This window comes from Vombatus ursinus, unplaced genomic scaffold (genome assembly GCF_900497805.2).
Source record: "Vombatus ursinus unplaced genomic scaffold, bare-nosed wombat genome assembly UNPS02015098.1, whole genome shotgun sequence".
NCBI lineage: Eukaryota > Metazoa > Chordata > Mammalia > Diprotodontia > Vombatidae > Vombatus > Vombatus ursinus.
Genome location: NW_020954876.1, coordinates 964093 through 991821, shown reverse-complemented (window position 1 = coordinate 991821; position 27729 = coordinate 964093). Strand labels below are relative to the sequence as shown.

Sequence of the window (27729 nt, the reverse complement as noted above, 5' to 3'; positions counted from 1 at the left end):
GTGGAATGTCGAGTGTGTTGATAGATTGTGGAGGCTTTTAAATCCCAAGGTGGGGAGTTGGTATTTTTTATTCTTGAGAGACATATATAGCCACTGGGTTTTTTGAGCAGAAGGGTGACATGGACTATACAAAAGGATCTGTCCTCCACACAGACCACTTTTGTAGTTGGGTTGGAATTCACCTAGATAAGATGGTCTTTACCCTTTAATCAGAACTAAACTCTCCCCTTTTTGGGAGGGGGGGAGCACCCAGGATTGAAGAGAATGTTAATGCAATCTCGTCATCAACTCTGTCCTTCAGAAGCTGCTCTGTTCTAGCTTTTAAATGAGGAAACAGAAAGGGGAAAAACCCTAGATCCCCTTCCATATTAATTGGTTATTAACCATATTTCTTTCAAGGGAGAAGGATCAATACAGGTTGTGACAATAAGATTATGAACCTGGGAACCTAGAAGGATGATGAGGCCCTCAAAAGAAATAGGGAGTCAGGGGCAGCTAGGTGGCACAGTGGACAGAGCTCTGCCTTGGAGTCAGGAGGACCTGAGTTCAAATGGAGCCTCAGACAATTGACACTTACTAGCTGTGTGACCCTGAGCAAGTCACTTAACCCTGATTGCCTCACCAAAAAGCACAAAAAAAAAAGAAGAAGAAGAAGAAATAGGGAATTTCAGAAAAAGTGGGTTTTAGGGGGATATTCTCTTTTGGACATGTCAAATTTGGGATGCCTGAGACCTGCTCCTTGAAATGTCCATCAGACAGCTGGCCCAAGAGAGACACTAGAGTTAGTTATAGAAACCTAGAAGGCATGAGCATAGAGATAATTAAATCCACATGAGCTGATGAAGTTCTGAGGAAGGCATAAAAAGAAAAGAGAATAGGACCTTGCACATGGGAGCACATCCACAGCAACTATGGACACAGCGGTGTATACTAAGGAGTGGTCAGCAGTAGGAGAACCAAGAGAAAGCAATATCACTCCTCACCTTGGTATTTAAAAACTTTCACTAGCTGGTTCCCAACTTGGTACCAACTTAGAGAGGAGAGAGTTTCCAGTAGAAGAGGGTGGTCCATAGTGTCCAATGCAGCACAGAAGTCAAGTAAGATGAGCACTAGGAAAAGACTATTAGTCTTGGTAAGTAAGACATCATTGGAAACTTTTGAGTGAACCCTTTTGAGTAGTGAGGCCTATTTTAATTTGTACTTAAGGGAAGCCAGCAGGCAAAGATAAAGGTGAGCATTCTAGACCTGGAAGAGCTACGAGATGGAGGGTCTCGTCTAAGAAACAGCACCAAGGTCTGTGTCGTGGATCATCTGTGCGGGGTTTGGTGTAAGGACTGGAAAGGTAGGTGGTGTGAGGTTTTAAAGGGGTTTGAATGGAGTAGGAAGGGGTGACCTGATCAGCCTGTGCTTTAGGAAAATCTTTATGGAGGACGGACTAGAATGGGGAGAGACCCAAGGCAGGCAGATCCACCAGCAGCTACTGCCATAGTCCAGGCATGAGATGGTGAGGACAGGGGCAGTGTCAGCATACTTGAGATATGCTGAAAAGGTGCACTGGACAGGCCTTTCTTGGCAACAGTTTGAATATGGGGAATAACAGATAGTGAGGAGACAAGATTAACAAATATAAGAACCATTTAAGCCAGAATTCACCTCCTTTACGGAAAGGTGAAACTTAGAGAAACCCTTTCCCACAGTAGCTATTCAAATCCCATTAATCCGGAAATCCACAACACCAAACTTACTCCATGTGACTTAGTCTCTTCCTTTACTAAGAAAACTGGGGGAAATCTCATAGATACTAGCCTACTCAGAAGTCTGAGGACTATCCACCACACTCATTCATATCAAAAGAAATAAATATTCTTCCTCTTCTTCAAGACTATTTCTTCTCCTGTCCTCTCAATTCCGCCCCCTCCCACTGGCTCCAGAATATCATTCTTGCAATGATGCATTTTTACTCAGTTCCTCTAAATTGAGTCATTCCTATCAATCTACAGTTAAACTGTCCAAGTCAAGAAAAGTTTCTTTTAACTATATATGTAAATGTAGGAGGTGGAGCCAAGATGGTAGAGTAAAGGCAGGGACTCACCTGAGTTCTCCCTCCAAATACCTTTAAAAATGACTCTAAACAAATTCTAGAGCAGCAGAACCCCCCAAAAGATGGAGTAAAACAAATTCCCAGCCCAAGACAACTTGAAAGGTTGGCAGGAAAGGTCTATGGCACCAGGGTGAATTAGGAGTGCAGTCCAATGCAGACTGGGCCTTGGGGTGACTCAATCACTGGCAGCATTGTTGGTTTCCAGACCTCAGCCCACAGACGCCAAAGACAACTTAGAAGGTCAGCAGAAAAGGTCTCTCACACCTGGGTGAGAGTGGTGCATAGTCCATTGAAGGCTGCTGCAGCACAGCCAGGCTCCAGCAAACCAGGAGCAGGCCTTGGGACCCACTGAATCAGCAGTGGCAGTGGCTGCCTCCAGAGCTCTCAGCCCACAGACGGTAATGGAGTCAAACAACTGGTCAGAAGGAGATTACTGGGGTCATTTTGCTAGCACTGAGGCAGGACTCTGTTGCTTTGCCCATACTCAGATCCAGGTCGCAACCCTGGGTGGCAGTCCCAGGGCGAGGAGGAGCACTGGCACACCAGAGCTTGTGGCCACAGTGGAGGGGGGAACCTCCTCACAGTACTAGGGCAGAAAGGAGTGCTTGTGGTCACTCACAGACCAGAGCACAGGCTAGGAGAGATATCACCTTGGAACAACCAAAAACTCAAGAGATCCCTAGAAGTATTTCTGAAAACAGCTGCACAAAGCCCCTAACAGTTTGCCCTCCACACTGGAAGCAGAGCCCTACTTTAACAAAAAGTTAAAAGTCAACTAATAGGCTGGGGAAATGAGCAAACAATGGGAAAAAACTCTGACTATAGAAAATTACTATTGTGACAAGGAAGATCAAAACACACTCAGGAGAAGACAACAAAGTCAAAGCTCCCACATTCAAAGCTTCCAAGAAGAATATGAATTGGTCTCAGGCCATGGAAGAGTTCAAAAAGGATTTTGAAAATCAAGTAAGAGGTAGAAGGAAAACTGGGAAGAGAAATGAGAGTGACGCAAGAAAATCATGAAAAACGAGTCAACAGCTTGATAAAAGAGACACACACAAAAAATACTGAAGGAAATAACACCTTAAAAAACAGACTAGGCCAAATGGTAAAAGAGGTCCAAAAAGTCAATGAGGAGAAGAATACCTTAAAAAGCAGAGTTGGCCAAATGGAAAAAGAGGTCCAAAAGCTCACTGAAGAAAATAATTCCTTAAAAATCAGAATGGGGGCACCTAGGTGGCACAGTGGATAGACCACCGGCCCTGGATTCAGGAGGATGTGAGTTCAAATCCGGCCTCAGACACATAACACTTACTAGCTGTGTGACCCTGGGCAAGTCACTTAACCCCATTGCCTAGCCAAAAAACAAAACAAAACAAAATCCAGAATGGAGCAAACAGAAGCTAATGACTTCATGAGAAATCAAGAAACAATAAAACAAAACCAAAAGAATGAAAAAATAGGAGACAACACGTAGATGTAAGAAACCATCCTAGATTCAACGAATATAGAGATAAAAATTTAAAACTGTTCAGGTCTAGTAATGAGAGCATCCATCAAAGTCTACCAGTGAGAGCACCTCATTAAACAGGCAGACAATGGGAAGATGGACAGACCAGATTCAGCTAAGGGGACCCCAAAGAGACCCCAGTAGCAGGGGGCCACGCAGTTGAGCAGTGAATGAAGCTAAAAGAGTTTGAGAAGGGGGAGGTGAGAGGAAAAGTGCATTTCAGCATTTGCTTTGCTTGAATATATTTGATACAAGGATGAGTAATGGTGGTAGTGGGGGAGTAGATTAGAGAATCAATTAGGAATAAAAGGACTGTCTACCGGAGGTGAAGGATCAGCTATTAGATAACCAATTTATTGTGGATTTAGCACAGATGCTTGACCCTTCAACTCCATGGGATCCTACATGAGGCCAACTGGTCCAGCCCCCTCATTCAGCAGATGAGGAAACTGAGGCCCAAAGAGGTTATTGGGTTCATCAGTGTCACACAGGCAGAAAATGTCAGAGATGAGAACTGAATGCTGGTTCTCCGACCCGAGCCAGTGATCTTTCCCCTGTATCAAACGGCCTCTTTCGTTAGCACCTTATACTCAGTATGTCCAAAAGGGAATTCACCTTTCCTCTTAACCTCATCCTTTCCTCAAAATTTCCTAATTCTGTTGTGGACAGCACCTTTTCTTTTTTCTAGGCTCTAAAGTTTACTCTGAGGTATCCGAGACTCTTTTCCCTGCCTCTGTGTCCATTTGGTGGGCAATTCTTGATTCTATCTGCAGAGCTCACATCCATTTCTTTTCCCTTCATATAGCAACCACATTCATTCAAGCCCCTGTCAAATTTTACATGAAGTTCTGCAGTAATCTTCTAATTAGACTTTTAGCTTCCAGCCTCTGCCTCTTTCATATGGCCGCAAAAATAATCTGACTAGTGCTTCTGTCCATCAGTCCATTCTCCCACTCGAGAAACTTTACTGGCTTCCAATTATTTGTAAAACACCAACTCCACACCTAGGAATTTGAAGTCTTGTCCATGGTAGGTTCCAGCCTACCATTCCTAACATTTCTTATTACTCTTCTGCAAACATTTTACATTGGGTCAAACTGTCCTATTTGCTGTATCCCAAATTCAGTATAACATCTTCCACCTCTCGGCTGTTGCTGATGCTGGCCACCATGCACAAAAATCTCTCCCTCTAAAAATTCCATTTCTTAGAAGCCCTAGCTCCTAAAGTTCAGGTAATATGCAACCTCCCAGGTGAAGTCCTTTTTGCTTTTGCCATTTAGAAGTACTTTATCCTTTTTCAAATTTTCATTTATTCATCATTTTAAATGTTAGGAAAAGGAAAACTCCTTGAGGGCAGGAACTGCTTTATTTCTGTCTGTATTTCCAGCAGTGAACCTCATAAATGGCATATTCAAGATGCTTGGTGAAGTTTTTTACTTTGAGTTAAATGGCTCCACTGAAAATAAAAGCCTGGAAAATTGATAGACACAGGGCAACCAGGATACCAGGTTGGAGGACAGGATCAGAGTCCAGTAGTTAGTTAAGTCACTGTGTCGTGGCATACAGAAGATGCTTGATAAATATTTGTGGACTAACTGTTCAAAGATAGTAACAATTTAGTTACTTTTCTAGAATGCTTTTCCAAGATGGTTGAATGAAATCATAGCTCCCCAGAGACTGTCCTTCATCTCTTCCAACACTGACCATTTTCTTTTCTCATCTTTGCTAATTTGATGGGATATGAATAGAAACTTTAGTTTTTTTAATTTGCATTTTTCTTATGAGTGATTTAGGGCATTTTCCCATGCAGTTGTTGGTCATCTGTCTTTTGAAAACTCTGCATATCCTTTAACCAGTCATGATGAGGTGGCTATCCCCTCTTCCTGTTTAAGTGATCCCATTCCATCCCATCTCCTCCAACAGGTTGCCGTCCTCTGTTATCCCTGTCCTTTCACTTTTCTATCCCTCCCTCTCTACTGGCCCATTTCCTACTACGTACAAATGTGCCTGTGTCTCTCCTATTCTCACTTGTGTCTTCCATTCCTGCTGTCATCCTGTATCTCTTCGGCCCTTTATGGCTAAGCTCCTGGAAAAGGCCATCTACAACCGATGACTCGGCTTTCTTTCCTCTCACTGTCTTAACCTCTCATAATCTGGCTCCTGACCTTATCATTCCACTGAAACTGCTCTCTTCAAAGTTACTAACGATCTCTTGGTGGCCAAATCTAATGGCGTTTTCTCAGTCCTTGTACTCTGAGACCTCTCTGCAGCCTGTGCTATTGGTGATCACCGTCTCCTCTCTGCAGCCTGTGCTATTGGTGATCACCGTCTCCTCTTTGATATCCTCTCTTCTCTAGGTTTTGGGGACATCACTCCCTCCCGATTTTCCTCCTACCTATCTGATAACTCCTTCCACCCTCCTCCTTTAGATCAGCCTCCTGAATGGGTGACCCTGGAGGCTCTTCCAGGACTCTTTTGTCTTCTCCCTCTACAATGCTTTACTCGGTGATCTCCACGATTTTAATTACCACCTCTATGCTGATGACTCTCTGATCTACCTACTCTACAGAACGCTTTCTGCTGATCTCCAACTGCCTTCCAGACACCTAGAAACGGATGTCCTGTAGACATCTCAAATTCGACATATTTCCCCTGAGCACCCCCACCCCTACCTTCCCTCTTGCTGGAGAGGGCCACACTGCCCTCCCACTCCCTAGGAGCCATCCTGGCCTCCTCAGTCTCTCTCACCTGGAGGTTTCCGAACGGGCACACCGTCCTCCCTCCTCCGCCTGCTGACCCCATCCTCGGACTGCAGCAGGAGCTGCTGGCGGCCCTCTCCACTACAGTCCATCCTCTCTTCGGCCCCTGGGGTGGTTCTCCTGCATGCGAGTCAGATCACGCCCCCTCCCCCAATCACTAGACTCCAGGGTTCCCTATGGCCTCCGAGCACCAATGCGGGGGGGCTATTTGGTACTGGAAGCCCCCTCCCACCTCTCCAGCCTCCACACGCGAGCTCGGGGCCCCCCCCCAGACAAGCCCCTCCGTCCGCAGGCTCTGGGCTGCGTCCGGCACTGACCTCCCCGTCCAACGCATCCCTCTCGGCCCGCACAGACGGCCCTCGTGCGCAGCTGGCGGCACGGAGCGGGCACGTGGTGTCCTCCGAGTGGCGTGGCGCCACCTGCCCCCGTTCCCTCCCCCTTCTCCGCCTGCGGCCTAGCACCCTCACGCGGGGACGTGACTCCGGGAGAAGGGGCCGCCGAGCCCCCGCCGCCTCCACGCTGCCCGGAGCCCAGGGCTCAAGCCGCCCTTGCGGGCACCTGCACCCCGGCCCGGGGAGAGGAGGCCGTCGGGAGGCCGGAAGCCCAGCTGGGTTGGGGGAGGGAGCCCCGGGTCGTCACTGCCAGGACCCAGCCGCGATCCAGCCAGAGGTCAGTGACGGAGCGGCTCGAGGGCTGAGCACGCGCACTGACCGGCCGGGCCGCAGGACTACGTTTCCCAGAAAGCCCCGCTCTCCCTGCGCGCTTGCCCGAAGGGCAGGGACCCTCCGACCCCACGGCGGAAGGCGCTTTCAAAGGATGGGCCGAAATGGGAGGGGCGGGGAGCGGCCGTCTGGAGCCGCTTCCGCCAGCCTCGCCTCCCGCGAGCGCGGCACGACAGCGGTTACGTCACGTCCGCCCTCGGGGCCACCGCCGCCTTCGCTGCGCTCCGTCCTCCGGTGCCGCCGCCGGCCCGCGAGTGCTCCGTCCTGCGTCACGGAGAGGGGCAGCCGGAGGCCTGGCCGGCCGGACGCCGGGAGTCGGGGACGGCGGAGCGCCCGAAGCCCGGTTTCGGAGCCTCCGCGGTGGAAAGAGCCGCGTCCAGCGCATGCGCAATCGTGCTCCCCGCTCAGAGCTAGTTTATCGGGCACTCCGCGGGGCGGGGCCAGCCTTCCTGGCCAATCATCGGCCACGCCCTCTACTTCTGGGCGGGCTCCGTTCCCGCCCCCTCGCCGGGGCGGCTGCTGGTACCGCCCCTTCCTGCGGCGCGGGTAGGATAGGGCCCCTCCCTGGGCCCCCAATTTCTTTAGGGGAGGCCCATCCCCCGGTCCCCGGGCTGCGGCCCCACGGCCCCTTCTCTTCCGTGGCTGCACCTTCGCAGGCCCCTGGCCCACCGAGACCCCTCCCCCGGCGAAGAGGAGCAGGAGGGGCATGGCCTCCGCCCGCCAGGTGAGGAGCCCCCCAGGCTTGGCGGGGTTGGGGGCCTGCAGAGACCCCTCCCCGAAATTCCCTTCCCAGAGCCCCCCTCCGTCAAGTCCCTACCCCCGACTGGGGCTTTCTTCGGGTTTCTCGGCTCCATCGGGGGCGTTGGGCAGGTTGACCATGGAGTGGGCACGTGCCGCCGCTGGGTGCCAGGGGCCGCAGGGAACGTTCCGCGGCCGCCGCGTCTCAGCCGTAGGAAGCCCGGGCTCGTCTCAGCCCATTAAGCAGGGGTCCGTTGGGTGCCTTCTCCGTGCCAGGGGCTGGGGAGGCAGAAAAAGGATGGAGCCTCCTGCCCTCGAGGGGTTCACGCTTTCCTGGAAGAGCTTGTACACCTCCTCCAGAGGTGCACTCTGTAAGATTTAGTTGTAGCCACGCTGTGGGCTCTGCGCTGGAACTAGCCGCTTGGACCCCTGCAAAGCAGCTGGTCACCCCTGGCGCAGGGCTCCGTAGATTACCCTCGGGCTTCCCGGTATTGGCCATCAGGAGCCCCCGCCTGTGTGCTCCCCTTATCAGTCAGCCAGCTGACGTGAATTTTGTTGTCCTTCCCGTGGACTCTGTGATGACATTTGGGGTTTTCTTGACAAAGACACTGTAGTGGTTGGCCGTTTCCTTCTCCCGCTCATTTTACAGATGAGGAAACTGAGGCCAGCGGGTAAATGACCTGTCCAAAGTCACACAGCTAGAAAGTATCTGAGGCCAGGTTTGAACTCAGGAAGATGAGGCTTGTGACTTTAGGCCACGCACTCTACCCACCGCACCACCTAACTTTTAGGAAAGGGTATTTAGGAAAACATAAGCTCCTTTTGAGTACAGATTACTTCATTCTTTGTGCTTTTGTCCCCACCCCTCAGCCATTGCCTGGCACATTAAAAATATTTGCTCATTGATTGAAAAGTTATTGTTTAGTTGTGTCCGACTCTTCCTGACCCCATTTGGGGTTTTCTTGGCAAAGATACTGGAGTGGTTTGCCATTTCCTCTTCCGGCTCATTTTGCAGATGAGGAAACTGAGGCAAATGGACCCTGTGTGCCCAGGGTCACACAGTTAATGAGTGTCTGAGGACAGATTTGAATTCGGGTCTTCCTAACTCCAGGCCCAGTGCTGCCTAACTGCCACCAAAAATAAGAAGAGTAGTTATGAAATCAAAGCCCCCCCCCCAAAGTGGAGGTCAGACTCTTCCTGTGTATGCATGAGGTCCCAAGGAGAACCAGAGTCTAAACTGATGGAATTCTCCTGGAGTTCCCCTTTGGTGTAGCTCTCTTCCGGGCTCTGAAAGAGCAAGGTGAAGCCAGGTGAAGGAGAAGTCAAGAGAAACTGTATACAGGGTTAAATCCGTCCAGGACCAGTCCCTGCCAGGCAGTTAGAAGAAAGCAGCTTGTATTTTTGGAAAGAGCTCCCCTCGTGGATTCAGGAGCTCTCTGGGTTCAGTCCCTTCCCCAACCTGGAATCGCAGAATCAAAGAGCTGGAAGTCGCTTTGGAACTTCCTTGTCCCACCTGGACCCGATGGTACCCCCTCCGTAGTGCACCTGTTGGCGTGATTTATCCTTTACTTGAAGACTTCCAGGGTGAGGGAGAACTTCCTGTCTTCCAAGAAAGACACTTCAGTTTTGGATTCCTCTCATTCTTAAAAAGATTTTCCTAACAAGCTTAAATTTTATACTGTTCAATTACTCCTGGTTCTGCTCATTGTGTCTCAGCATAACAAGTCCTTCAGATAATGGAAGACAGCTATCCTGCCTCTGCTCCGTCTTCTCTCCTCCAACCTGAACTTCCAAGGTTTCCTTAGTTTATTTTCACTCCCTGCTCTCCTTTGGAAAATTTCCAGTTTATCTGTGTCCTCCCTGAATGTGGCTCCGAGAATTGACAGCAGCGTTCACATCTCACTAACTCACTGCACTTCAAAGCCCCACACCTGCTGTCTACCATCAGAGGACCAGCTGTCTCACCATGCCTTCCCTGGGAAGATCTTCTGGAACAAGGACCTGGACAGCTGCTATGTTAGCTCTTCCCAAACTTGTGCCACTGGCAGATGGGACTAGCATGCCTCCTCTGCCTTTGACCAGCATACTGATAGAACTGTTAGACAGCACAGGTCCCCAGGGCCCCCCAGTGAGGACCTCCTGTTGAACCATTCTAGACTGTCTTTGGGTCTTACCACGCAGCCAGCTCTTAGTCTGCCTGTTTATGTATCTGTCCACATTGTCTTATCTTTTCTTTTTAAAACCTTTGTTTTTCTTATTCTAAACTTGAGAAACACTAACAAGCACAGTCATTTGTATAAAGATCAGAAAAAGAACTGTCCATGACCCACAAACCACATTTCCTGTGGCCTGTTTTTATTGGTGTGCTCCAGAGTGGTCTGTGGATCTGAGTTGCCTGCTAGACCTCCTTCTGATCTCCTCGTACATCTGGGTAGAATGTCTGTGGCTGGAGTGAAAATTTGGGTGTAAAGGAAGAGGGGCCTTGTAGGGATGGCTGAAACAGTGGACTTAGAAAGGCCTGGTGTTTGACACTCTGAAGAAATGTTGGATTTTAAATGGACCATGATGGCCGTCTTGTCTCTACTTGGAAATAAGTCCTGTTAGAGGAGGGAGAAAAGCCTTCATGTAGTCCCTAATACATGCCAGGCGCTGTGCTAAACACTTTACAACTGTCTCTTACTCGATCCTGATGACAGCACTTCAAGGTAGGTGCTGCTATTATCCTCATTTTACAGTTGAGGCAACTGAGGCCTCAGACCTCAGAGGTTCTGTGACTTGTCCAGGGTCATACAGCTAGTAAGTATCTGAGGTGGGATTTGAACTCAGGTCTTCCAGGCTCCAGGCCAGGCTGTGTCCGCTGCACCACCTACCTGCCTCCTTACATCATGATAGACAGCGTTACTGTCAGCATCCTGATCTCTAACATATAATTTGGGGGATTGAGAGCAAAGTCCATGGCACACTTAGCTACCTTGGCAAAGTCACGTGTAAGAGGGACCTTAAACTCAGTAGGAAGATACAACCTGCTGTGGTTGAAGGAGGTCTGGATTCTAGTAGTGTCTTTGATCCTCACTAGCCGTGTGTGTGTGTGTGTGTGTGTGTGTGTGTGTGTGTGTGTGTGTGTGACTCACAGTTTCTTGTTCAGCCTTCCTTCCTGTCACTTTTGCATTCTGAAAATGAGAATAATGAAACATTTCCTCCCTGGCTCACAAGGTTGTTGTGAGGAAAAGCTTGGTGAGCCCCAAGACTGTCACTTGTTGTAAGGTTGAGAATCTAGCACAAACCGAGGCTACAGGAGGCACTCGGACGATTGAGTGAGAGCACGTTGAAGCCTGAACACTCATGAGAAATACTCTTGACAGTTTCCACCAACTTTGCCTCTCACCAGGTCCATGGGAGTGATAGCCCATGGATAATCATAAATGTCCTTGGTGTTTCAGGAGTCAGTGACCTTCCAGGATGTGGCCGTGGACTTCACCTGGGAGGAGTGGGGGCACCTGGGCCCCGCCCAGAAGGAGCTGTACCGAGAGGTGATGCTGGAGAACTACAGGAACCTGGTGTGCCTGGGTGAGGACTGCGGCTGCCCCAGGACTCGGTGCCGGACTGTTGGGGGTCTTTGTTTTCCCTGACTGAATGCATCCCAGTGTCGTGGGGGTGGTCAAGCAGGTCGTTCTGTCTGAGCAGAGAGACTCAGGTTGCTAGTGCTTGGTTGTGGCCAAGACAAAGAGGATCCGTGTGCTCCTGTTCCGGGGTTTGTTCTGTACAGCTGGAACCTGGCACTTTGATTGTATTGCTTGCTTGTAAGCTTTAATCTGTCCTACTCTTTGTTCCTTAAGATCTAAGATTCTTAGACCCCAGAAGTCTTTCTGAACCCCAGTCTACCGTCATCCATTCTTCCCTGTTTCTGAGCAACACAACAGAGACTGTCTTTCTGAAGAACACTGGGTCACCAGGTGGACTTTCTTAGAGACAGGTCTCGGGATAGATTCTGTAGTGGCTGTCTGTTCTCAGTACTTTCTCATTTTCAATGCACAGGCCTTGAAGTTTCCAAACCGGATGTGGTCTGCCAGCTGGAGCGAGGGGAAGCACCTTGGATGCCAGAGGGAGCAGTTCCAAGAAGTTGCAGTCAGAGTGAGTAACATGAGTCATGGGAAGGCAAAAGGTCAGGTGACCGCCTTCCAGTGACTCAGGGAATCCCTCCCAAACTATTGGTGGTCTCCGGAGGGGAAAACTGAGTCTTCCTCAGATCCTCACTGTCACTTAAACAAGCGTGACTTGATCTCTCTCCACTCTGTGTGTTTATGTATAGTCTCAGAAAGAGAAGTTATGCCCGAGTTGCGAGTAAGAATGGTTCAGCATTTTTTAAAAATTGGCATAATTAATCATATATGCAAAACTTACAGGATTAGGTGCAGAAATTGCTTTTGGCAATCACAGCAGTCATTTATGCTAAAAACCCTAAAATGCATAAGCATGGAATGACCCTCTTTTGATACATCTAAAACCTGGAGAAGAAAGTGCCGAACCACCCCAGTATCTTTGCCAAGAAAATCCCAGATGAGGTTGGGAAGTGTCAGATATGCCGGGAATGAGAACAGCAAAAACTCGGAGCCTCGTGCTGTTGGCTGTGACAGAGTAGTAGAAGGTTTCCCAGTAAATGCAGGCCTAAAATAAGGATGCCTCCACCCCACTTTTATATAGTTCTGGAAATGCTAGGAACAGAGAAAAAGAAAAATTTAAGGCCTTTAAGGCGTGGAAAGAGAGCAGATGATTATCCCTGTACATAGACACAACTGTATACTGACGGAAAACCCAGAGAATCAGCAAAGGACAAAAATGAAATGATTGCTTCAGTAAAGTACTGGGATATAAAATACATACAAAAGATAATCAACATTTCCATGCAGCAATAACAAAAACCAGGGACAAATGATAAAGGGACATTCTTTCACTTTAGTTCTGTAAAGAAACATTCCGGTTGGTATTTTAGCTGGCGTTGCGCTAACCTGTGTCTTGCCTGAAACCTAGTTTGCATTAAAGCAGGATGCCTCTTGGAGGTAGAAATGCTCGTGATGTTTGGTGGCATCGTTTGCTGTCTATCTTATGGACCCATTTATTATCTCAGATAAGTTTTTTGTTGAAGTTAAGCTTTCTAATTATGATGTCATTTTGCAAATAGGAATCCTTTAGCTTCTTTTTTTTCACTTGCCTTAAATGTTGTTGCTCAGGTGCACCCGACTCTTCCTGACCCCATTTGGGGTTTTCTGGGCAGAGATACTGGAGTGGTTCTGTCATTTCCTTCTCCAGCTCATTTTACAGATGAGGAAACTGAGGCAAACAGGGTGATGTGACTTGCCCAGGGTCACACAGCTAGGAAATGTCTGAGGCTGGATTTGAACTCAGAAAGAGGAGTCTTCCTGACTCCAGACCCAACACTTTGTGCACTGTGGCGCCCCCTCGTGGCCTTTCCTTGTCTTACTCCTGTGGAAACGACATAGTTAAAAGGATATCAAATAGTAATAGTCTAGTGTTCTCCATAGTATGGATAGTAACAGCCCTGCTTTGTGCCTGTTCTTTCATTTCTTCAGCAAGTACTTACTAAGCAACTGCTTTGTACCCTAGACTGTGCTCGATGCTGGATACAAAGACAAAAACCAGTCGGTCCTTTCCCTCTGAGAGCTGGCATTCAGGCGTGCACAGAAAAGTAGACGAGAGTACTTACACGGTAACGCCTTCCGTGAGGTCCTCCTTCTGCACGTTGGCCACGTTGGCGCGGTGTGTCCTCCAGTAGACCGTGGGCTTCTGGAGGGCAGGCACAGGGTTTTCTCCTTTCTTTGTGCCCTCTGCACTTTGCGTGGTGCCATACATATAGAAAGCCCTTAACAAATCCCTGTTGATTATTAATTGATTAATTTGGAGCTCACGTATGGTGGAAGAGGCATTGGTGGCAGGACTTAAGCCAGGTCTTCTGAAGAAAATGGCACCTGAGCTGGGGTGCAGCATTCCTACTCAGGGAGCCAGGTGTGGGTGAAGGTCCAGCCAGAGAAGTGGAGAAGGAAACTCAGGAAGGGGGTACCCAGCATGAGAGGCTGGCGCCTTGATCCCCAAGGTGCCAGGTTCAGGAAGGAGGACACTGAGCTGGTAGAACCTAGTCACGTGAGTGGCGGGGGGCTGGCGTCGGCCTCAGGCTTCCTGAGCTCCTGTCCAGGATTCATCGCTCTTACTGCATCAGTCAGAAGTGACGAAGACTGGGTGTTCCTCAAAGGGCGTGGATATGCAGGGGCCACCAGCTAATGCTTTATAGTCACTGATGCCCCCGTTGGGGTCAGGAAGGCCCGAGATCAAGTCCAGCCTCAGGCACTTCCTAGCTGTGTGACCCTGGGCAAGTCAGTTCATCTGTCCGCCTCAGTTTCCTTATCTGTAAAATGGCACCTACTTCCCAAGGTTGTTGATGAGGATCAGATGTAAAGTGCTTATCACAGTGCCTGGAACATTATGTAAGTGTTAGCCATTACTATCATGTCATATGTTGTCATGCATCATAATATTTTCCTATCATATCATTGTCATTAGCTATTATGATCATATTCACATAATCCCAGAAGGTCACATGTCCTATAAGATACTGCTGTGATATTGGGGAGAGAAGGGAAGAAATGAGTGCCTTGCAGGCATTTGAGCTGTGCCTGGAAGGTAGTTCAGGATTCTGAGAGGTGGAGGGAGGAGAGAGTGTCCTCCAGACCCCAGGGACCAGGTGTGCAGAGGTGCCTAGGGCAGGTGAAGGCAGACTGTGGGTGGGGAACAGCAGGGAGGAAGAAGAGGAGTGACGTGTCAGTCAGGGCACGTTTAGGAAGAGGCGTCGTGCTGAACAGCGGCAGTACGAAGAAAGGCAGAAGTAGTCCTTGCTTTCGGGGGTTCAGTCTGACGAGAAGAAACATGCCAACAACCTACGGACAAACGAGGCATCCAGGCTAAATTAGGGACAGTCTCAGAGGAAAGAAGTGGAGGTGGGCTTGGGGGACATGAGTGGAAGTGCTTGGAGTTGGGAGAGGGAGTGGGACGCTCAAGGAGCAGCAGCAAGGCCGGCGGTACTTGTGTGACAGCAGGATCAAGGGGGTAGAGGAGTAGGTGCTGGGCGATGAGCAGGTGCAGGAGCTGGGACGTCAGGCGGTTTGAGAGCATGTTAAACTGCTGGAGTGTGAGGGCAGGAGTTGGGGAGGAGAGAAAGCCTGTGAGCCAGGTACTGAACTCACTGAGAATGGAAGCAGCGTCCTGGAGATTGGTGGACAGCGACCGAAGGAGAGGTTACTGAGTGGTGGCAGAGGGAGAGGCTGGACGTGGGAGATGGGGAGCAAGGAGGATTCCAGTTCTCCTCCAGGACCAGTGAGTGAGTCAGGGCTACGTGTGAAATGGTGTCTTCAGGTGCGAGCCTGCTCTGAGAGAGTACAGGAAGGTGAAAGCAAGCTGTTACCTGGGGGGGCCCGCGTTCCAGAGAGCACAAACGAAGGGGGGTAGCTTTGCCATGGGACCCTGGGTTTAGAGAGAGGTGAATAAGGGAGCATTCAGTGAGGACAGAGAGCAGGATTTAAACGGTGGCAACCAGGAGTTGTTAATCACTCTAGTCATTGTGGATGTCAGTCTTCTGGTGCAGCTTCCTTACCGCAACACGACATGACAATATTCCATTACGTCGTTAGACAATCCTGAGCGTTTGGGGTGGGTATTGAGACGCTGAACAAAGAGCAGTGTGACATAGCTGGTTACCAAAGTTGAGCGGACACAAGCTTATTCAAGAAGACGCCATATTGTATCAAGGAGACTTGCTGTAGAATTAAGCTGGAGGAGACATCATAGTTCACACTAAATTGTCTGGGATGCTTCCCTCTCCCATGCCTCCGTCCCAAGACTTCCTTTTCCCGCAGAGGCATATACTCTGGGAATTCAGGTGCATCAGGCTTGTGTGAGGTGCGATTTGCCAGGTCCGTTGAGCATATCCTTTTTCTCAGCCTTAGCTTTTTCAATAGCAGGAACTATGCATTATGTGATTTAACCCTAGCCTCAGTCTTGTACCTGATTACATTTGTCTGATGGTCAGGCTCCAGGGGGAGCTTGATAATGCAGGTGGGGCTGGCTCCCAGGACATTCCTTAGAATTTGCCCAGGTAGAACTTAGAACTTAACTTTGGTTGCTTTATCACTCAGTGAGTTCAAACTCAGGTTGTGTAGCAGCTGAATTCCAGTGTAATTGTCTTGTCCTTTATTTTCAGTCCTTTGATTTTGGCCTGACATCATTTGTCAGAAATCACTTCTTGGTGACAGAATCTTGGTATTTGGATACAGGGCAGCCGATTCTGAGATGGCTCATGGGAGATCAGAACACACTTCATCTTGGAATCTCAAGCCTGCCCTGTAGGCTTCTAATCCACCGTCTATGGGGATGATCTTGGCTAACATGCTCACTTGCTGCATGGGCGGAATTCTTCTGGCCAGCGTGGGTCCCAGTAAAATGAAGGGTCCTGCAGGTATTACCAAACAACTAGGATGAAACAGTTCACATCAAATGCTAAGATTTGACTATTGCCCTACCTTTGTCTTAAATTCAGTTATACAAGTGCTCTAAAGACACAGTCCATTGGGAGAAAGGACGGAATCACTGCACAAGTGACCGATTTCCCTGTTGAGGGTTCTGTGGGCAGAAGTACTTGTCTACACTTCTAAAATATCTAAGCCATTAAAAGTTGCCTTATAAACAGCACAACCAGCATTACTAGCAAGTAAAGTCAGTCACCCAACGAGTATCTATTAATGATCAGGTACTGTTTGTGAGGGGATACAAAGAGAGGCAAAAGAAGTAGAGAAGACACATAGAAAACTAGATACCTACAAGCTGTAGGCAGCTCCAGGGTGCCACAACGCTTAGAGCAGTGGGCCTGGAGTTAGGAAAACCGAGGTCAAATCCAGCCTCAGACATTTTCTAGCTGGGTCCCCCTGAGCGAGTCACTTAAAGGCTTCCTGCCTCAGTTTCCTATTTTCAAATTGGGAATAATAATAGTACCTATGTCATGTGTTATAGAAACACCAGTTTCCATTATTATTATCATTACACAGATTTGACTGATGATTTCTGAGTTAGTTTACAGCTGGGATAGTCTGTGTTTAGGAGTCTGGGCTACATGGTCAGTTTTAGGAGAGAGAGTTTCAAAGGTTCAGAGAAAGAATAGGTAAGATTCAATCTCCTAACATTTTGCAGGGGAATTTAATGCAAGGGAAATATGAAGCTGACAAAAATAAAGTTTTGGCAGACAAACGGAAATCCTTCCAGTTTGGAGGGAGTGGAGGACCCTAAAGAGACCATGTTGCTGCATCAGGGATCTTAACGATACACGTGTGGCACACAAAAATGATAACAAGTCACTAAGAGGTGGAAAAGCCTATCAGAATGAGCAGAGGTCCGGTGACAAAATGGCGGCGGCCGCCACGGGCATAGCTGCAGACACAGTCACTTCACCTTCCCTAGCGGCTCTGCTTTGGCCTGGTCTCCTTGAGGACAGTGCTCACTGCTTCAGAAAAAGACAACCCAGATGGGGAGGCAAGTGAAGGCCACAGGTCCCTGCCCTTGATGGATAGCAGTCATGTCTCGCACACAGACCCTGTGCTGGAGGACAGAAATAACAGGTGTGAAGAGTGAGCCACCATAATGATTTCTGAAAACTCATAGAGTGTGGAAGGAGAGCTTCGAGACTGAAGACGGGCTGGAACAGGTGACCACACTGAGTGACACAAAATTTCATGGTTGTTAAATATCTAATTCTACACTTCGACTTAAACATCGAACTTTACAGATTCAGTGCAGGGGGAGCAGGGCTATTTGACAGCGAGAATGCTGGTGGTCTAATAGAGTGGGAGGACAGTATGATGCAGCAGCCAAGAAAAGTTAGTAGCATAGGAGGCTTTGTTTCCAAAGCCAGGAAGGTGATAGTTCCAACACACTCTGCTTTGTTCTGTCTAGACATGGTCCTTCCTTTCCCTTATTTTAAGACATCCTTCTCCTCGCTGGCTTTTTGGACCTCTTTTGCCATTTGCGTTAGGCTATTTTTTAAGGTGTTATTTTCTTCAGTATTTTTTGGGGGCTCCTTTAGCAAGCTGTTGACTTGTTTTTCATGATTTTCTTGCATCACTCTCATTTCTTTTCCCCGTTTTTCCTCTACTTCTCTTACTTGCTTCTCAGAATCCCTTTTGAGCTCTTCCAAGGCCTGGGACCAATTCATATTTTTCTTGGAGGCTTTGGATGTAGGAGCTTTGACTTTGTTGTCTTCTTCTGGTTGTGTGTTTTGATCTTTGTAAGTAAGATTCTCTGGTCTGACTTTTTTGCGCTGTTTGCTCATGTTCCCAGTCAATTACTTGACTTTTAAACTCTTTGTTAAGGTAGAGGTCTGCTTCCAGTGTGGAGAATGTACTCTCCCAAGCTTCAGGGATTTTGTGCAGCTATTTTCAGAGATACTTCTAGGGACCTATAAATTTTCAGTTCTTCCAAGGTGGTATGATCAAAGGAGGAGTGTTTACTCCTTTCCTGGCCTGTGCTGTGGTATGTGAGTGACCACAAGCACTCTTTTCTGCCTGGGAACTGTGAGGAGGATTCTCCCTCCACCACCACGAGCTCTACCACACCAGCGCTTCTCCTTGCCCCAGGATCGCCACCCAAAACTGTGACCCAGATCCAAGCACCGGCAAAGCAAGAGAATCCTGCCTCAGCGCCAACAAAGAGATTCCTGCAATCCACCTCTGATCGGCCACTCGATCCCGCCCTTGAAACAAAATTGGTGTCCTTTTACTGGGGAGTGGTTAACTAAATTTTAGTATATTAATGTAATGGGTAGCTCGGTGGCAAAATGGATAGTGCATTGGCTTGGCGTAAGGAAGATCTGAGTTCAAATGCTGCCTCTAGACATTTCCTAGTTTTGTGATTCTGGGAAAATCACTTAATCTCTGTCTTGGCCTCAGTTTCCCAATTTGTAAAATGAGGCCGCAGGGCATATAGGTGGCATAGTGGGTAGCGTGCTGGAATTGGAATCAGGAAGGTTCATCTTCCCAAGTTCAAATCTGGCTTCAGACACTTATTAGCTGTGTGACCCTGGGCAAGTCACTTAACCCTGTTTGCCTGTTTCCTCATCTATAAACCTGGAGAAGGAAATGGCAAACTACTCCAGTATCTTTGCCAGGAAAACCCCATATGGAAGAATCAGGAAAAGTTGGATACCACTGAAAAATGACTGAACAACAATGAAGCTGATGATACCATCTACTTCATAGGGATGTTGCAGGGAACCATGGGACGATATTTGTTCCTTACAACATGAGATAAAGTGCTTTGCAGACCTTAAAGCAATCTATAAATGTTAATAATAGTATTATTGTGCCATTAGTAACAACATATAGGAGGAATTCAGAGAAACATGGGGAGTCTTCTATTACCTGATGAATAAAGACAACTGGATTAGGAGAGAAAACAATATTCACAATGATTTTAATAATATAAATGAAACCAGCACTAGAAGCCCTCTTACCTCAGTTAAATGTAAGGACCAGTCTTGTGATGAAATGTACTTTCCTCTTCTTTGTAGAGAACTGATGGACTTTAGGCAAAGGCAGTTAGTTACATCTATGGACACAGTCATTGTTGTTTGGTTTTATTTGACTGTTTTTCTTTGTTTCAGCAGAATTTGGGAGGGTAAATCATGGGAAATAATTGTAGTGAATATAACCTCAAAACAAGGATTAAAGAAAATAGTAACAAAATTCATGTGGAGGAGTAGAAGGTCAAGAATATTATTGGAGGCAGCCAAGTGACATACTGGATAAAAAACTGGACTTGGAGGCTGTAAAGCCTCAGTTCAAATCTGGCCTCAGGCACTTCATGTTTCCTTGACTCCTCAGGTCTGTCTTATGGGTCACAAAGATCCCCAATTATGTAGACCCCTGTCCTCTCCACAACAGGGTAGCAACAGGCTTTCTCCTTTTTCCCCTCCCTCCTGCCTCCTCGGGATCTTTGAATTACAGGTATCAGGTCTGTTTTCCACTTCACCCTTGTTTATCTTTTTTACACTTAATTTTGTGATCTTGGGCAAGTCACTTAACCTCTGCCTGCATCAGTTTCCCAATATGTAAAATGGGGGTGATAATAATAGTATCTAACTCCCAGTGTTGTTGTGAGGATAAGAGATATTTGTAAAGCTCTTAGTAATGCTATCTATATCAAGGGAAATAATTTAAAATGATAGGAGTTAAAAGGGTCTAGCATGACCAGATAGCATGTGTTATCCAGTAGTAACTATGAAAACCATCTAGTCCTTTTCACAAATACTTCAAATTCAAATTCAGGACTAGATGATCAAGACTTGTAAGCAAATGGTATTCTAGATTTTGACCAACCCCAGCATAAACTGCTAGGGATGGGATCCTGTTTGACATGAACTGCTGGGACACCTGAAACACAGTTTTGAGGAAATTATAGCAATCTAACAAACCTGCATCAATGGAGATGGCAACCCATTTCTTGTTTCAAAGTTACCTGAGGTATAGAGAAGTTAAATTATTTGGTAAGAAAACTAGGGACAGGAGGAATTTGAACCTAATTTGACTTAAAGCCAAGCACTGTCCATTACACGTCGCTGCCTCTCTGTGAGAAGATACGGTTAATTTTTTTTTCTTGACAGAGAATACAACAAAGTTCCAGGTGTATGGAATGGAGAAATAATAGAGTTACATTTTCTTATGTCTTTCAGATTGGGGAGCTAGGCCTGAAACCAAGGAGTCAGCTCTAATCATTTCAGTTGAAGAATCATTCCAAGATGGAATCATAGGGAATAGTATCTGTATCTCCAAAATGGAAAAAGCCTGGGAATGTGATGCCAAGTTACAGAGGCAGCAGAGCGATAAGAAGTGTTCTCAGCAAGTAAAAATCACCCCAAAGAAATCTCACAATAAACTGAGAGTCCAGGAATATAATAAATTTGGCAGAAGCATCAATCGGGGGCTAATCCTTTTTCCACAGCAGAGAATATATGTAGGAAAGAGTCTCTGTAAATATGATACATTTAAAAAGTATTTCAGACTACATACAGACCTAAGAAAATTTAGCAGAATCTGTGCAAAAAAGATATTTTCTAAGTATGATGAATGTGGGAAATCTTTCAGGTATACATCAGATCTCACTGAAAATCATAGATTATATACTGGAGAAAAACATTATCAAGGTAATGAAAGTGGGAAAAATTTCCACCAGAGTTTATTGCTTACTCTACCTAATAGAATTCATACAGGAGAGAAGTTTTATGAATGCAGTGAATGTGGGAAGGCCTTCCAATGGAGATCAAGACTTACTAAACATCAGAGAATTCATACTGGAGAGAAACCTTATGAATGTAATGAATGTGGGAAGACCTTTCAGCAGAGAGTGCAACTTACCCAACATCAGACAATTCATACTGGGAAGAAGCCTTATGAATGTAATGAATGTGGAAAAGCCTTTCGTCTAAGCACAGGACTTATTCATCATCAGACAATTCATACTGGAGAAAAATCTTTTAAATGTAATGAATGTGGGAAGGCCTTCCCTGTGAGTGCATATCTTACTCAACATCAGAGAATTCATACTGGAGAGAAACCTTATAAATGTAAGATCTGTGGGAAGGCCTTCCGCCTGAGTACAGGACTTACTCAACATAAAACAATTCATACTGGAGAGAAACCTTACGAATGTAACGAATGTGGGAAGGCCTTCCGCCTGAGAACACAGCTTACTGAACATCAGACAATTCATACTGGTGAGAAGCCTTATGAATGCAATGAATGTGGGAAAGCCTTCCGTCTGAGCACAGGTCTTACTCAACATCAAACAATTCATACTGGAGAGAAACCTTATGAATGTAAGGAATGTGGAAAAGCCTTCAGTCAGAGGGCAGAACTTACCCGACATCATAGAATTCATACTGGAGAGAAGATTTACAAATGTGATGAATGTGGGAAGGACTTCCGATGGAGCAGAGGACTTACACTGCATCAGAAAATTCATAGTGGAGAAAAACCTTATGAATGCAATGAATGTGGAAAGGCCTTTCCCCTGAGCTCATATCTTACTCAGCATCAGAGAATTCATACTGGAGAGAAATGTTATAAATGTGATGAATGTGGAAAGGCCTTTCCTTTGAGCTCACAACTTACTCAGCACCAGAGAATTCACACTGGAGAGAAACCTTATAAATGTAAGGTTTGTGGGAAAGCCTTCCGCCTGAGCCAAGGACTTACTCAACATCAGACTATTCATACTGGTGAGAAACGGTATGAATGTAATGAATGTGGGAAAACCTTTCGTCAGAGGACAGGACTTACTGAACATCAGACAATTCATACTGGTGAGAAACCTTATGAATGCAAGGAATGTGGGAAGGCATTTCGTTTGAGAGCACAACTTACCCAACATCAGAGAATTCATACTGGTGAGAAACCTTATGAATGTAAGGAATGTGGGAAGGCCTTCAACCACCGACCAGAACTTAAACGGCATCACAGAATTCATACTGGAGAGAAACCTTATGAGTGTAATGAATGTGGGAATGCTTTTCGCCTTAGCACACACCTTACTCGACATAAGAGAATTCATACTGGTGAGAAACCTTATGAATGCAGCGAATGTGTATTGTCATTTCGCCTGAAGACACAGCTTACTCAACATCAGAGAATTCATACTGAAAAGAAACTCTATGAATGTCATGATTGAGGGAAACTTTCTTCCAAAGCAAACACTTTACTCAATATCAGCTGCTGTTGAAGACAGAAATCTTGTGAAAATAAGGAATGTGAAAGAACCTTTAGCTAGAGCACAGACCTAAAAATCAGGTAATTTATATTGGAAGGTCATGTGGACATTGTGAATGCAAGGAATTTCACCCAAACAGTCCTTAACTGAAAATAAGAGAATTCAAACTGAAGGATATTTTGTAGATTCACCAAGCACTTTTCAGAGCAGCTGTTCTAAAACCTTCGTCTCCCTTCTGTGCCTACTTTCCACAGTCCCCACATGTACTGCAGGTGATTTAGATCTAATTTATGACAAAACAGTCACAATCTGACAGGCTCTCACTACGGTTTCATACCCCAGAACTCTCTGGAATTGTCAAGCATTCTTTCCTTCCTTTTAGTCTTAAAAGAAGAGATCCTCTTTCTTTATGAATGTGGAAAGGCCTTAAGACACGGAACAGAACTCAGATATTATCATGGCATTCATACCGGACAGAAACCTTTTCACAGTGAAATAGGAAGGCCTTCCACATGAGCATATACCTTATCCTGGAGAGAAATCTTATGAATGGAGTGAACATGAAGATTTCAGTCAGAGCTATTCTTCTTTTTTTTTTTTAAAAAATAAGTTATTATTAAAATCTCTTTCTTATAGTTATCCCAAGTATTCTTCCCTGTCCTCCTCCTAGGGAGCCATCCCATAGAATAGTATTTTTAGAGAGGGAAAAAAAAAAAAGAACATAACTGTTCGATGTATAGAAAAAGCCCCCAAATATGCAGCGCTAACACCTGTCCTTGTGAGCCTCCCACCTTCATGAATGGGCAGGTTGGAGGGGCTGTCCTCTCATCTTCATTCTGGTCTTGTTGGATTTTTATCATTTTGTTACATTTCCTTTTGACGTTTTGTTGCCTCATCCTTTCCATTTCCATCGTTGTAATTACTGTGCGTTTTCTTGGCTCATCGTTCTTTACTGAAAATTAGAGAATGCAGACTAAAGTTGCACAAATGAGGTGTGTAAATTCCTTTGTATGTTTTCACAGTAGCTTTTCTTTTTCCCTCCTCCTGAAGTCTCCAGTAACCTCTTTACCACAGTCTCCACACATACTGTAGATGGCATAAGACTCTTGATTTGCTGAGGAAATTGTGACAATCTGGTGTTTGCTCAGGCCCCCATCTTCACTCCTCAGAAACTATTGTAATGATCAACCACTCTTCCTTCTAGTCTAGAGGAAGAGAGGTATTCTTGCACTTTGTCAAGACTAATTCCTTTTCTCGTACCTTTGATCCCACCCTCTCCTGCCAACTCCAGAACCTCATCTAAGTAATTATGTACTCTTTTGTTGTCAGGCTATCCCTCTCAATCTCATCTTTCCTAGCTGCCTACAATTTAAGTTCTTTCACTCTATAAATATTTATCATGTGCACATTTCCAATCAATTGCTAAATCTTTGTTTCTAACTACAACATTCCACTCACACAGGACCACCTTAATTCAGGTTCTTATCACCTGGCCAAATTATGATAATTATGATCTGGATTCCTGGCCTGACGTGAATAAATGAAGAATGTATTAAACATTTACCATGTGCCAGGTACTATGCGAAGAGCTGAGGATATAAATACAAGCAAAACAGTACCTGCCTCCATGATCTCTTATGTCATTATGGAAAGTCAGCACATATTAGGGAATGTGGGTCAGGGAGGAGTATTCTGGATAGGGTAGCCAAAGGGAATGATGATTTGGAGTCATAGGACCAATGACAGACACACCTTTTCTAGGGATGATAGCTTTGGCTTGATTATCGTTTGCACCTAGAGCTTGAGATGGGAGAAGGGCATGTGCAGTGCCATGCAGATCGCCCCAGTAAGAGGCCTAGTGGGCTTGGGTCCCAGTGAGGCAAGGTTGAGTACTTGCCCATTAAGAGCCCAGGCCATCCTCCACATAGCTAACAGTGATTCTCTTAGAGCATGGGTCTATGCATGTCTCTTCAAGTGTCCTACGCTACCCCACCCTCACTGAAAAAATGAAGCCATTCACCCAAAGTGGCGAAGTCAGACTCAAATAGCAATGAATACCTGTGCCCGTATGTTGATTTAGAAAAACACTAATATGTTATGGTTATTTTATTTGTTTTGTTAAACATTTTCCAATTATATTTTAATCTGGTTCCATTGCCCTCTAACTTAGATCTCCCTTCTTGCTCTGTCATCTGTCATCATTCATGCATTTCCTCCTTCAATTCAGGCTCCAAGGAAGAGATGGCCTTTCTTGCTAAGATTGGCCCTTCTATGTGTGCCCCAGATTTCACTCCTTTTGATTTTACTTTTCACCTTCCCTCTCTCATATTCAATCTCTCCCTATCTACTGGTTCCTTTCCTGATGGCTATAAATAGGCCCCAACCTCATCCATGAAAAACCTTCAGCAGATCCCACCGTGGCTGCCAACTGTAACCCCATGTTTTCCCTTCTCAGGTAAAGTTCTTGAAAAAGTGGCTTATACTCAGTGTTTCCATTCCCTCCCACCTCCTCACTTTCTTCTAAACTCTTTGCTATCTGAGTTGATAGTCATCATTAAACTGAAATTGTTTTCTAAAGTTACTAATGAGTTTAATTACCAAATCTAATGACCTTTTCTCAGTCCTCAACTGTTCTGTAACGTTTCACAGCGGACTACCTTTTCTTTTTTTTAAAAATTATCTTATTTTATTTTTTTGGACTACCTTTTCTACTGGGATACTCTCTACTCCAGATTTTTGATGTTCTCTCTCCTGGTTATCCTCCCTGTCTGACCACTCCTCAGTCTCCTGTACTAGAACTTCATCCGTGTTATGCCCACTTAACACTTAGGGTGTCCCTAAGGATCTGTTCTGTCTTTTCCTTATGCTCTCTCATTACGTGATCTTGCCAGCTCTCATGGACTCAATTATCTATGCAGATGATTCTCAGATCTATATATCCAACCATAGCCTCTATCCTAAGCTCCATTTCTACATTACCGACTGCCTATTGGACATTTTGAACTGGATGCCTCACAGACATCTCAAACTTAACATGTCCAAAATGGAACTCTTTAGATTTTCCCCAAACACTCCCCTTTTCCTGTTGAGGACACCACCATTCTCCCAGTCATCCACTTTTGTAATCTGTGTCAACTCTGACTCTTCACACTCACTCACCCTACATATTCAGCTAGTTGCAAATCTTGTAATTTCTTTCCCCAGACATACAACCCCTTCTCTTTGTTCATGCAGTCACCACCAAACTTCAGAGCCTCATCACTACTGCCCTCTTACTGGTCTGCCCATCTCAGGTCTCTTCACCCCAATCCACCCTCCGTACGACTGCCAAAATGAATTTCTTTAAAAAAAAGTTTATTGTTCCAAACTTGACAAACATTTTCATATACAAGGACAGAAAAAATGATTTTATACAAAAGTTATGGATTTCATGTACAGCTTTTTTAAAGTATTTAATAAATTCATATTAATTCCAAAGTTGTCCTGTGTGTTTTGCCCTCTGAACTTCTGTTTTCTTCTATGTATTTTTTAAGATGTTTTACTAAGGCTTTTTTTTTCTTCAGTATCACTACTGTGCAATCTTCCCCATCCCCTGCAATAAAATGCTTCCCTTGTGATAGATCCAAAGTGATTTTCCCAAAGTGCAGATCTGGCCATGTCATCCCTCTACTCAGTAAATTCCAGAAACTCCTCATCATGTCTAGAATCAAAGATGGATTTCTATGTTTGGCATTTAAAGTTCTTTCCAGCCTGGTCTCCTATATTTCCAAGATTCTTCATGTTACTACCCTCTGTGTGTTCTAGTCATACTTGGCCTATGTGCTATTACTCATGTGATGCTCCAGGCAGACTCCTTCTCTGTGTCTTTGCAGGGACTCTGCCCCATTCCTAGAATGTTCTTCCCTCTGGCTCTCTAAGCATGCTTGGAGGAGTTTCCTGTTCCCCCTAGAGGCTACTAACCTTCCACTCTTGGGTCACCTGCCATCCACTCTGTGTCATGTAGGTATAGGTTGTCTCCTATGTTAGAAGGTAAGCTTTTTGAGGGCAGGAATGTGTACCCTCCACTGCTTACCCTTCCAATCCTGCTTTAGAGTTAAAGAACCTAACTGAATGAAAAAGCATTTATTATGTGCTTAGTATGTACTAAAAATTGTCCTGAAGACTGGAGATAAAAATACAAGCAGACCAGACCTTCTGTAGAGGAAGGCAGCCCGCATGGGGCAGTAGTGGCTGGAGGGGAGTGTTTTGCACAAGGAAGTCAGTGGGACGGTGACTAGACTCATCTTTCTCAGGGTGCCCCTCAGGCCTCGGTGCATATCACGGCTCCTTTGTGGATGCTTCTGGCACCCAGAGAAGCGACTATTGCTGCAGTGGACACAGCACCAGCCACAGAGAAGCCCTCGGGATCTTTTGAACTCCTAAGTTTTCTGGATGCCCCCACATTGGAACATTCAGTCACCTAGTATCAGGAAAGAACAAAAAGAGGGCTGATCACAACCACACGTGGGCAGCTGCCTCACCTCCCATGTGATTTGCAGCACCAAATCTAGAGCCCTAGCTCACAGTACGGAGGGTGGATTGAGGTGAGGAGAGATTTGAGATGGGCAGACCAATGAGAAGGCAGTAGTGTAGAAGCAGGCCCCCAATATGCATGTGGGGGCTGGAACCAAGAACAGAACCCACCTGAAAGGGCAAATTAAGTGCTTACTGTGTGCCAGGCACTGTGCTAAGTACTAAAAATAGAAAGAAAAGTAATGAGTCCCTGCCGTCAAGGAGCTCACAGTCTAATGGTAGGTGATTTAATCCCATTTCTTCACAGATAAGGAAACCAAGGCTTAGAGGTAAGATAGTAGTTGAAAGGGATGGCAGGGCAGGATTCAAACTTGGACCCTGTGACTCCAAGTTCTGTTCTCCTTCCACTATACAAATGTTATTAAAGGAAAATCCATTCTGAGTTCCACATTTTGATGCTGAGAACATTTCAATAGTGGTAGAAATGTGTATTCACCTACCACCATCACCACCTACAGAGCAGTTGGAATGCAGACTATGTAATGCCCATGGTGTCCTCACATTGGACAGAGC

General features: G+C 46.0%; 1 protein-coding gene across 1 annotated transcript; it reads left to right on the top strand.

Moving 5' to 3' along the window:
* Window positions 1–7764: 7764 nt before the first annotated feature.
* On the top strand, window positions 7765–26078 carry LOC114031194 (zinc finger protein 420-like). The gene is made up of 4 exons (XM_027846216.1): window positions 7765–7816; window positions 11271–11397; window positions 11866–11961; window positions 20612–26078. The coding sequence occupies exons 1-4, from the start codon at window positions 7799–7801 to the stop codon at window positions 22603–22605; spliced, it is 2235 nt and encodes a 744-aa protein (XP_027702017.1). The 5' UTR covers window positions 7765–7798; the 3' UTR covers window positions 22606–26078.
* The last annotated feature ends 1651 nt before the right edge of the window (window positions 26079–27729 follow it).